At 50.0% G+C, this 12432-nt stretch overlaps 1 protein-coding gene across 1 annotated transcript in view; it reads left to right on the top strand.

Moving 5' to 3' along the window:
• The window catches only part of LOC144718719 (CUGBP Elav-like family member 1), a 78111-nt gene extending 66049 nt beyond the window's left edge, over positions 1–12062 (top strand). Inside the window, exons 10-14 of the mRNA XM_078594195.1 lie at positions 488–598; positions 2558–2590; positions 3388–3606; positions 6855–6998; positions 9487–12062. Of these exons, the coding sequence (XP_078450321.1) occupies positions 488–598; positions 2558–2590; positions 3388–3606; positions 6855–6998; positions 9487–9614 (635 nt within the window). The 3' untranslated portion in view covers positions 9615–12062. The remainder of the gene's footprint in view (positions 1–487; positions 599–2557; positions 2591–3387; positions 3607–6854; positions 6999–9486) is intronic.
• Positions 12063–12432: the final 370 nt, after the last annotated feature.

Below are 12432 nucleotides of genomic sequence, written 5' to 3'. Positions count from 1 at the left end.
AACCGCGTTAATCGGAGGTGTGCGTGCGTGTGTGTGTGTGTGTCGGTGCGTGTGTATCGGTGCGTGTTTGTGTGTCGGTGCGTGTGTGTGCGTGTGTGTGTTGGTGCGTGTGTGTGTCGGTGCGTGTGTGTGTCGGTGTGTGTGTGTGCGTGTGTGTGTGTTGGTGCGTGTGTGTGTCGGTGCGTGTGTGTGCGTGTGTGTGTGTTGGTGCGTGTGTGTATCGGTGCGTGTTTGTGTGTCGGTGCGTGTGTGTGCGTGTGTGTGTGTTGGTGCGTGTGTGTATCGGTGCGTGTTTGTGTGTCGGTGCGTGTGTGTGCGTGTGTGTGTGTTGGTGCGTGTGTGTGTCGGTGCGTGTGTGTGCGTTGGTGCGTGTGTGTGTCGGTGCGTGTGTGTGTCGGTGCGTGTGTGTGCGCGTGTGTGTGCGTGTGTGTGCGTGTGTGTGTGTCGGTGCGTGTGTGTGCGTGTGCACGGCTGTCACGCGCTCCAGGTGGCAGCTCCTCCAGCTCCTCCAGCTCCGGTGTGGGCTCCATGGGCTCGCTGGCCGGGCTGCAGGGCCTTGGGGGCAACTCGGCGCTCAGCACCATGGGCGCCCTGGCAGGTAAATCGGGGGCGGGGGGGGTGAGGGCGATTTTAGGTAGAGGACGGAACCAGGCCGGCCCCTCACAGTCGATGCCACTCGTGACAAATCCCCTTCCCTCCCAGACGCCGTTGACATCCGTCGCTGCTGTGATGAGGCAGCAGCCCCCTGTTTCACATTCGTCATCCATGGGCTGGCGCAGACATCGGTACCTCCTAAGGTTGCAAAACTTTAGTCGTACCAATTGATGTACAATCCTAATAAAGAGCAAACTTGGAACCACAAGTCATGCCACCTCAGGTGCTACCCGGGGGAAGTGAAAGACTCGGTCTGGGCTCGTGAAACCGTAATGAGTGCTTACGATCCGGGATCTGTCCGGGTCACCGACACTGAAAAATATTTCCACGCCAGGCACGCCACATCCATCATATCCCTCTCTCGCTACAGCTATATCTCTCCCGTCACGTGCCTACTTCGCCCGGTTTACCGGTGACCCGGAAAATACCGAGTGAGAAATGACGCCCCCTGCACACAATACGCATTTTGTTCCTTGCCGCAGCAGCCACAGGGCCACAGTATTTGTAGGCGCGTGCATTAGCGCACAGAGATCACCCCCCCCCCGTGCCCCCCCCCCCCCTCCGCAAATTGAGTCTCTTCAGCTGTGGGGGCAAATGTCGGGAGCGATCAACTTATTTCAGTCCGCACACCGTGTGCTCCCCCGTCTCCCCGGTGGTCCTGGCGACAATCGTCCACGCTGCGCTGGGCAATCATTTGAGGTCGAGTCGACGCAAAGAGGAGGCCCAGGCCATGGTTCACGTACAAAAATTGACGGCGCGCAGCGTCGCGTGCGTCGTGGCGCCACAGATGGAGCCACCGGTGTCGGGACGGTTGCTTAAGCCTGGCAGCCTCTGCGCCGTCGATATTCTCCCCCGCGCGCAACGCGCCCCACACCGTCGACGATTTCGCGCTCCGGCCAAGGCCGTACGTATATGCGGCAATGGGAATTTTTTCGCACCTTCGATTAGCACGTTTGGCTATGTACGGCGCGAAAGAAGTCCAGAGTACGTACGTACGTGCGTACATACGTCACGCAATTTATTAATTGTTTGCAATCAAGAGACCGTTGGGATAATCGTCCTCGCGTGAGGGAGACACGCACGTGGCGCGTATTGTCACGTGCCCCGGGACTGTGACGATTCGGTTTTGGCCGTCGCAATTCGCGGTTCGCGATTCCATTGGAGAGCCGATTGTTTATTTTTCTCAATCTCTAAAAAACGTTGATGCTCACGAACACAATCGGATGCCTATAATATATAAAGGTTTAAAAAAATCTAATCGGCACATCATCACACCCTCTAATACGTACACAGGCCATGTGCTCCAGGCTGTCCAGTATGAGTTTTAGGCATCGTGAAATGTTTCCTAGAGGGGGAGAGCATGGCTTTTAGGCACACCATCAGCGGCCCCGGACCACAACGGGTAGAGACAGAGGAGCGACCAAGTGATAACAGGGACACGAACATCCCCTCGACGATTCATTTACGCGACGTTAGTGCCCCCTACAACTGCCTCCGATGAAATCGCCCTCAGTGTGCCTCGTCTTGCCCGATCTCAGAAGCTAAGTCGGGTCGAGCCTGGATAGTGCTTGGATGGACGACCACTCTGTATAACGGGTTGTGATAGGCTGCTGCTGGGCTGCGTGGTGGGCAGCAGAGGGCAGTGCGGTAAAATCCATTGCTGTTACTCTACTTCTACACCGCCACGTCCAATGCTGCCCGCCTTTCACAACCGGCAATGCCCAGCGTTGTTCGAGTCTGGTAAACTAACCCCCGCGACCCGCACGGCGTGGGGAGGCCCTCGTCCAGAAGTGGATTGACCAGCAGGGCTGTAACATGTGCGTACACGTGTGCGCACAGCTGCAGAGAGTGGGGCATCCGTGAAGGTTCAATACTAACACACATCCTCGATACTAACCCACAGCTGCACTGGAGTCCTTTCACCTTCATTCGCAAGGTGAGAAAAACACCCCTCCCCCCGTTTACCCGCAGATAACACGACGAGTGGTGCATGGTGGGGCGTTGTTGCATGTGAGGTACCGCGGCGCATGGGGGGGGGAGGAAAGAATTGAAACCCCCGTTATTGAAAAGCTTTCGATTTAAGAGGCTTAATTAAATTCGTTTAAAAAAAATTGTTTTATTTTTACAGGAGTTGCCGTTGCTTACCAGATTTTTTGCCGTGAACCGATACGCCGTTAATAATCGAGGCGACTAACACGCAGTTGTTTTTCAATTTGCATCGTATTTCTTTAAGCCCTATGCGTGTCGTTTAGGGGACGTGAGCCCAGCGGCAGCGCGTTTGCCGCTAGTTGCAAAGGGTCGCGGTTCGAGCCCAGTGGCCACCCCTGGTTAATACCGCAGTTCTATTTAACATAAATACGCGCAGTCTGCTTCGCAGTGGACGTTTAACATCCCGTGTTTTTGTCATTCATGAGATAGTTGGCCGCGTGTGCCGACGTCACGGTCTGCATTTTAAAATAATTTGGTAAATCGCTCAGAATTTACACAATTGTGGAAATCCAAACAAAACAGCACCAGTGCCCCCCACTACTGGCAGACTAATGCCCACTTGCAGGGCCGGCGCTGTGTTCACCTGGTGCCGTAAACGAACAGCTGCCACGGGGGGAGGGGGGAGGGGTAGGGGTTGTCCCCTGCCGTAGAGCGCCCCGAGCTGTCCTGTCTGGGAGGTATACGTATAAAGCGGTGGTGATGGTGATGATGATGATGATGCTGTTGATTATCAAATGCCCTTAGGTATGGGCTCGCTCAATGGCGGCCTGGGGGGCTCGGGTCTCTCCAATGGCACGGGCGGTGCCGGTGGAGGGGGAGGAGGCGGTGGCGGCGGAGGAGGCAGTATGGATGCACTGAACCAGGCGTACTCCAGCATTCAGCAGTACGCCGCCTCTGCTCTGCCCGGCCTCTACGGCCACAACCTGGTGCAGAGCCAGGGAGTGGCGGGCAGCCAGAAGGAGGGTAGGGGCTCTTTCCTTTTTTGTGTCAAATGTTCGTTGCTCATTTTGATTGCGATCACGCCATCAGGAGACGAGTATCCGGTCGACTCCGCCTGCAAGAGCAGTTGCGCGCAACCCTCTGTGTTTGAGAGCGGCCCGCGGAAGCGAGTATCACATAGCTCAGGTGTGGGGAACCTCTTTTTCTGCCAAGGGCCATTTGGATATTTATAACATCATTCGCGGGCCATAGAAAATTATCAACTTAAAAATATGCCTGTTATATTTGGTCAAACGTTTAACTAACTCACCCCTAATGTGATGGCTGCAACTGCTTCGCTTTGGCGAGGCGTGTGATGTTAGCTGGTATTGATGATGTTGCTGCTACTCGCAACTGCTTTTCCAGGTTTGCTCCTAGATTTATTGAATTTCGAGTCCCGCCTGCGGTTGGCTTGGCAGAGCCACACCAAATGATTTCGCGGGCATATATGGCCCGCGGGCCGGACGTTCCCCACTCCTGACATAGCTCCCTCTGAGAACCGAAGAATTGATCTCTGGTCGACGCTGTAGGGGGAGGAACTCTTCTATTTGCCCTACTGCAGAGTGATCTTCGGCACTTCCGATTCGCACTCTTGGCTATGTACATTGGAAGAAGTTCAACATACATGCATACATGTCATATTTCTCCTGCCTCAGCAGTTCTAGTGCTGTTTTTTTTTTCACCTGAAGACGATTGCTTGTCCTGCGATCGAAACGTCGTGATTTTGTTATTATTTTTCTATCTACGTGACTTTACCGAAAGACCCAAAGAGCATACATACATGTTCTTCACATGACAGTTAAGCCAATAATTTTAAGTCTCGGAGCTGGATATTTGCCAAATTCGGCACAAAACCAAGTTTCATGTGAAACTAAAAGCCCCCACGTTAAAAACTAAACTCTATATATATATTTCGATTTAAAGCTTTCGTGACTGCAGGGATTCATCTTCTTGGTTCTTTCGGTAAAGTTGTTCTCTCTGCAGTCGTTGACGCCTGGGCTGAGACCATCGATGTGCTGCTCTTGTGAACCCAGTTGACTCGCTGCCTCGCGGTAGCAGCTTCGGTTCGAACGCAGAATCTCACCGGTGCTGTCAGTCCACAGTCAAAAAAATGTTAATAAGAAAGGAAAAAAAAGAGTAAGGGAGCTACATATATGTTCATATTACCGAGAAGAAATCCCGACTTTCCAACTGTGGCCACCGATATGAAAATCTATTATTTCTTTAAATGATAGCATCATTGGTGACAGTGCTTTTTTCTCGGGACAAGAGTGTTTTGCCATTGTTCCACATTTTACCGCAGCCATGGTAAAGGTGGCGCTGATTTTGCTCAAGCGATTACAGCGTCGTGCGCCTCCAATCAGCGCGGTTCGCTATGGGCGGCGCGAAAGAAGCTCAACATCCATGCAGGAACACGGGCGTCCGTCCTGCTTGCATACAAGCAACTTTGCCTTTCAGCCTATACTGGACTTTTCTCCAACAAAATTCGTTCAGATCTTCCGTAGCCAGCAGTGCATCGCATCGTGATAGAAAGCAAACGTAACATCAAAGCAATATTTTTCGTTAGTCGCTGGGAAAGAACCGTTATCCACACTAATTGGCCACCTTCGGATTTCTTCTAAACAGTCTTCATCGCGTGCCATTCAAAAAAACCTCGTGTTTTAGTCTTCAGAGCTGAAATATTCTGATTTCATCGAAGAAATACAACTGAGATGTGTGTTGTGTGTCTGTGTGTGTACAGACATTAATGAGCCGTCCGAGACCATTACTTTGAGAACTTAGCATAAATCACAAGTGGCTTAGATCCAGATTCAAACCTAGGATTTCAGCAGTCATAAATGTGAATTAACCCCTTGAGTAAACATATAATCTATGTAAACATTTGTAAAAAACAAACAAATCGGGGCCAAAATTATCCCAGTCAGGGTTGTTTGCATGGGGTGGCGATTACTTTTTCCTTTCTGCAAAATGTTGGTTCAACTTTTTCCCCTTACCTAGACACAGAGCACGTGCGCGTGCACCATGCCTGTCAGGGCATGTGCCACTGTACACAGGTGGCCTAATCCCCCCCCACCTCCTCCCGAGGCCTGTCTCTCTCACCGCTGTCTCAACAGAGCGACAGCGGTGAGCAACATTGAAAAAAATTGTTATTAAAGAGACGGTGCCGACGTATTTTTGTTTGGTTCGACATCGCATTATAACAGTTCGGTTAAAAATTCAAAACACATTCCTACATTTACAAGCAAATTTTTCTCTCCTACTCGCTCTCTCCTGCTCGCTCCTACGTGAACATGAGCTGTCCCTGCCATCTCTAAACCTTTATAAACAGCCTGTCTCTGCAGATTCCCCCTCTTTTTTTCACCTGAAGACGGTTGCTTATGTTGCGATCGAAACATCGTTATCTATTATTTTTTCTACCTACGTGGTTTACCGAAAGAACCAAAGAGTCTGGATTCCTACCGTCATTCCCGCGCCGCACGAGTTACCGTTGCAGGATATTTTGTTAATTGGAAACGCGGCCCCTGGCTTCTGATTAGCGACGTCAGTGTCATGCCCCGCTGCCTCGTCGCGTGGCTTCTCTGGAGCTGTCAGAAATACGCCGTTGGTCACGCTGAAGCGGGCTGCTCGCACCCCCAAGCGCGCGTCGAGCGGACGACTTAAGCCTGCCGGATTGGCAAATGTGACGCGACGCTGTGCCGTTACCGCACTCGGACGCACGTGCGGCCGTGTGTGTGTGCTTTTGCACTTGGTCTGTTTGCGCATGCACCTGCACACATGTTTACTTCCGCATGTCGCTGTGCCTGTGTGTCTGCATCCACGCATCTATGTGCAATCGTGAAAGCCTGCGGACGTCTGCGTGGTTCATCTTTGTGCGCATCTGCCTTCGGGCGTCTTTGTACAGATAGACTTGTCTCTGTGCACAAATCCATGCGTCTGTGTGTTTATGCCCATGTGTTTGTGTTTCACGTGTATCTGTTACGACCTTTGTGTGTCCATTTTCTTGTTCACGTCGCCGTGCGTCTAATTGTGTCTTTGCCTCTGTCCACGCATCCAGTTGTCTGTTAACTTGAGTTGTAAGCCATCTTGCCCATCGGTTGTGCGTCCGTGCGTCTCCGTCCAGAAGTGTGTGTTGCGTCTGTCCACGTCCGTGCGTCCATGTCCGTGCGTCTTGTGTGTGTGTCCGTGTGTGTGTCCGTGTGTGTCTGCGCGTGTATGTCTCTGTGTCGCGCCAGGCCCCGAGGGAGCGAACCTGTTCATCTACCACCTCCCCCAGGAGTTTGGAGACCAGGACCTCATGCAGATGTTCGTGCCGTTCGGCGCAGTCATTTCGGCCAAGGTGTTCATCGACAAGCAGACCAACCTCAGCAAGTGCTTCGGTGAGCCGCCAGCCACGAGCCCAAGCGATCGGTGCTCTCGACACCACGCCAGTTTGTAAGGGGGGGCGGGTCAAGGTGACGACGCGGCAGGGTGGTGCCGCAGTAACGCCTGTCCCTTGCCGGTTCAATTCCTGACCTTGGGCGCCCTTTGTATGCGGAATTTGTCCGTGTGTTCTCCCTCTGTTGTGCATGGGCCTTCTCTGGGTTCTCCGGTTTCTTCCCATGGCTAAAAAAACAAAAACAAACACGTACAATGTAACCGACGTTAAACCAAAACATCCCAGCGCGAACAAAAAAATCACCTGAAAATTACCCAATTGCGATTGCACGTATCGACGTTGTACGCACGTGCGCATCTCTGGCAAAATTTGTGCGTTTCTTGATAAAAAGCTGAACAAACCGATGGCACGGGGTGGTGGTGGTGGAGGGGCAGTTCACTGCACATGTCTCATTGCGTGAAATTCAATCGGTTGTGTCGAGCCCAGGCGAGCGCAAATAAAAAGCACTTTCGGGGGATGGCAAGAGGGGACTGCACCCGACTTCGCTTCCTCGCACGAGACAAAATCTCTCTCCCCGTCCTCTTTAGCGTGTCCTCATTCTCACTCATTCGCTCCTTTGCTTCGTAAGATGTTGTGTCTGCCAGTGGCCGAATCGTGTGTTTGGTTAAGCGAGGGTTTTTTTTAGGCGTTGTTGCAGCAGTGGCAGCCTTCGTACCCAACTTTGGCTGCAGAAGATTATTATTCTGGAGGGCAGTTGTGATGATGTACAACTGTAGTGATTCAGTCACAACCGAAAATACTCACCCTACGTTATCGACACGGCCTGCATGATACGGACAGTAAGGAAGTTAAACAAGCCCTCTGATTGGTACTCAACGGGCCTGAAAGGGGATTGGTTCGAGGCAGGGAATTGAAGGGATTTGAGGAGAAATACAAATGGAAAGAGCGGGAAACGTAGGATAATTGACAGGGAGGACAGTTGGAATCCATTAGGAAAGTGGAAGGTGATTGGCTGGAGGGAAAGCGGAAGGTCAAGGAACCTTCGAGAAAGGGGCTTGAGCAATGTATAAATGGGAAGCAAGAGAGTTCGGGACGCATGGAGAGGAGCGAATCCTTGAAGACTGTGCGTAAGGAAATAAATACTCCTATTGATGAAAACTGCTGTGTCGGTTGTCACTGCACAGCCATCATGCTCAACTACTTTCAGGAGACGTCACCGGACAAGAAGGCACCAAGTCTTAAGTGGGATCAAATGCCACTGGGAGCGGTGGAGCGATGGTGCTGTGATTAGCGCACGGCACTACGAGTCCATCCAGGGCTAACGTCGGTGCTGTGTGATATTTTGAGCCGGTCCTGGGTCTCCCTTCGGCTGCCTGCATCGACCAGCGGCGGGTAAAGTATGGTCAAACAACCGCCATAACCGACACGGCGTGGGGAGGACTTCATCCAGCAGTAGGAACAATGAGCGACGGAACAGTCACGGGAGGAAGACGTCTTGGAGGGTTGGCGGAGCTGGTGCAGCCGACTCCCAAGCGGACGGGAAGCAGAGAAGTCCGCTGAGCAACGGCAGGCCCACTGGTGATGAGTCATTTGCAACGGGCGGAGAATGCTGAAGAGCTGGAAAAGGGAGTGAAAGAGCTCAATGCTTCCGTATAACAGCTGACGCCTGCTAAGGAAGTTAAAGTTCACGGAGATGTTGATGTAAAAAAATAAAAACATTTTACGCTGGAAGGATTGCAAATCAGAATCGAGCTGCATCATGTCGGGAAGCCACAGCAGGAGGCTGCTCTAAGGAAGATGGAGAAGAGTGTGAGAACTGCAGAGGACTTTGTTGTTCACCGCGTATTCCATGGAAGGAGTGTATCAGGGTATTGCTGAATAAGATAAACTCGCGGAAATAATGACACTTAAGGGAAAACCAGCATGGCTTTGAAACAGACAGTGAGGGTGTGTGCCCGATAGAAATATTTACTGCCAGACGTGACATTGAGAAGGTCTGGAATCATGCGAACGTTCCTTGGATTTGTTCTTTAGACTTTTAAGTGAGCTCGTGATTCACTTTTGGTGAGAATGGCTACGGGAACATCGAGGCTGTTAGAACATCAGCCGACTGCTGAGTTGTACGAGAGGACGCATAGGCTCGTGTGTAGCTGCGATGGGAGACGCCGGAGTGCTTTGAGCCAAGGACCCCGTTGTATTTCGTCACCTGCTTTGTCCAATGCTGTGCTTGGCTGTGTGTTGCCACGGGTCGGTTAAAGTCGGAAGAACACAAGGAACTAACAAATGTTTCCCGAAGAGACTGCCAAATAGATTGGGCTCTCTTGTGTCATCAAGAGCTCCCTCAAGTGAGGTATTTTCGACTCTCAGCAGCATGAGGAAGCAATTGCAGGGTCTCTCGAAAGCCATCTTCTCTCTCTTTCTCTGCCTCTCGCTCATTTGCTGATCACTCGTATTCGTCCCTGTCACCTGTGTCCTCTCTGGCCGTGCAGGTTTCGTGAGCTATGATAACCCGGTGTCAGCCCAGGCCGCGATCCAGGCCATGAACGGCTTCCAGATCGGCATGAAGCGTCTCAAGGTGCAGCTCAAGCGCAACAAGAGCGACGGCAAGCCTTACTGAAGGGTCGTCTCCCTCCCTCCAACTCCTCTCCGCCCTCACTCTGTCTTGCCATCACCTGGTCCATCCTGCCCATCGCTAAATTCCCACTCTCCATTTCACTCCTCCATCCCTCGTTCCCTCCTCTCAGCATCTCTCGTTTTTACCTCGATCCATGTTCGACTCATCCCACGCGCCATCTTTATCCCCTTTTAGTCTTACCTTTCTGCATCTCTTCCCCTCTCTTCAATCTTTCCCTCTTTCACACTCTCTTCATCTCGCTGTCTTCCCATCACCGGATCTGTCTCCCGAGATCATCCGGGCTGTCTTCCGTGGCTCCTCCCAATCTCCCCGTCGTACTTCCATCTCTCTTGTGGCTGGAGGGTTTCCACGTCCACCTTTAGCCCCAGCATAGCTCGTTAACAATAACGGGGCTTTAACTACTTAACGAGTATAATAACACTTTTGACATGGCCGCACTCTCGATATCTCTTCTTGTTTGGTGTTTTTTTATTTTTTTTAAAGAGCTCTTGTTTTTTTTTTTGATGTGCGTTTAAGGAAGAAAAAAAGTATTCATTTTCTTTTCGAGAGAAGTTTGTTTTAGGTGTTACCGTCTCAAAATTTAATTATATATAGATGCATAATATACATTTTTTTGTTCGTTTTTAGTTTGGTTTATTGTTAACGGTTTTTCCGCTTAAGTAACGTATTGGCCACCTTTACGCGCGGTGATGTGTGTGCGTGTTTTTTCTTGTTCTTTGTTTGCTGTGCGTTTTTTGAGGTGCATTCTCCTATCCTGTCCAGGAGCTCACGCCCCAGGTGTGTTTACAATAGTGCCGTTAGGGCACCCGTGGGCTTCCTGGTAGTGCAAGTCGCCAAGTGTGACCCCGAGATTGTGGGATCGCAGTTACAATCGTGCGAAAAAGTCTCGCCCTGATATTGTGCAGATTCCTCGACATGTTTTTTTTCTAATTTTATTTAAATCAAACTAAACAAATCTAAATCGCCCTAAAATAACGGGGTATCTATTTTTTTTTTGTTTAAAACGATGGTGTGTTTTTTTTATTCGCAAAGTAGATTTTAATTTTGTTCATTTTGTTTTGATAGGACTATCAAAATAAATGGAATCACATTTCATGAAAACGGGGGATGTTTTTTTTTTACCATTGGGGATTTTCATAAATTGTGTCGTATCCAATTTACGGGATGCTTTAATATTGCACAATTTGTTGTGGGATTTCGACCAATAATAATCTGATTCATTAATATTGTAAACTCTTAAAATGATAGATTTTTATTTAGATCCCAGCATTTCACTTGATATCGTGGAATTAGCCACGATATCACCATCAACGTTATGGGACACTTTGTAATTGTTCGATCTCTGTCAATATCTCGACTGATATCTCCGCGATTTTCTCGAACCGTCGGGATGTCTTGAAATTGTGGGATCTCCCGGAAAATCGCGAAATTTCATCCCGAGATGGCGAGATCTCTCGCGGCCGGGATGTTGCAGGCGGACGGCACGTGTTTGTGTTTAGGTTGCGCGCCCGGTGCCTCATGCCCTCCCTGTCTCCTTGGGTTATTGGTTGAGTCCTAAAAAAATTACGCTTTTGTGAGCCTCAGAAATGTGTGCAGTGCTGTACTCGATTTCCTTCAGCAAACGATTTTCCCGAGAGAAGAAAAAAATTGTGTTTGGTTTACAATTTATGTTGTCTGTTGAGCCACAGTGTGGGGCCTCCCTTCTTTTTTAGCAGGGAAATTGCAACAGGGTAAAACGGAAGAAGAAACAGCAAGAGGAATGACGTCGTCTTTATTATACATGTACCTATGTACACACATATGTTTGCTTTGAGATGTTTGGGTAAAATCTTTTTAATTTCTGAACGGCTACGTGTAATGTGATCAATCATTCCACAAATAGGCTTCATCGCCTTTTTAAGGAGGAAATGGGTCGGAGCCGTCAGAGCCAGAATAGGATCATATTTTAATCTTACCCTGGTCCTTCAGATAGATCCATGCTGCGTTGCCACGGCCACCAGGATGGGTGCTCCCTCGGCTCACGAACCGGGCACCCGCCGAGTTGTTCCCAAGTAGAGCCCCGCTGTTGTTAGCGCGACATTTGACATCTTGCTCCGCCGCGCTGGGCGCTTCTCTGCGAACTTATTCGGGAATTTATTCAAGAACGTCGTCGGGGTGTCCTCAAGAAGCTCTCAACACGTACGGAGCGAAACGTCGGACATCGTGCCGAACGGCGCGCGGCGGAGCCCGGAAACACGTTGGGAGGGCGACGCGGCACAATAGCAGAACCCCCCCCACGCAGTGGCTGGTTGCACCTCCTTGGTAAATGGATGTGATAAGCATTCTGGCACGAAGGCAAAAAAATGCCTCCTCGGGTGATAGTTTTTGTTTGTTTGTTTTCAATTTGCCGTAAGGAGTGTGGCATCGCATAATAAAGGAGAGCAAATATCATTTGGGGGAGACGTTCTTGTACTGCCGACACAATTTTCACGCTTGTTTTTTCACTCGGTAACTACGATTGCCGTATTTTCCGGACTATGAGACGCTCCGAAAAGTAAAACACGGGCAGAACTTACGTCTTATAATGCGGATAAATACGGTAGTTGTGTCTTTGTTGAAGTGTTTGTGTAGTTTTTGAAAGTTGTGCCACTGTATAAAGGTATTACTTTTTTTTTATCCAAACATTTCGAAGCTAATATACATATATATGTGCAAAGACACGCGTGCAGGATTTTGTGCAGGAATAGTCATTAATTGCAAACCGACGTTTACAGAAATTAAATGAATATACAAAATATTTAGCTGTGAGGGAGAGAGTGCT

Source organism: Lampetra planeri, chromosome 5 (assembly GCF_965212315.1).
Source record: "Lampetra planeri chromosome 5, kcLamPlan1.2.h2, whole genome shotgun sequence".
NCBI classification, from domain to species: Eukaryota; Metazoa; Chordata; class Hyperoartia; order Petromyzontiformes; family Petromyzontidae; genus Lampetra; species Lampetra planeri.
Note: the sequence above shows the minus strand (reverse complement) of the source record. Positions and strands in the feature narration are given on the sequence as shown.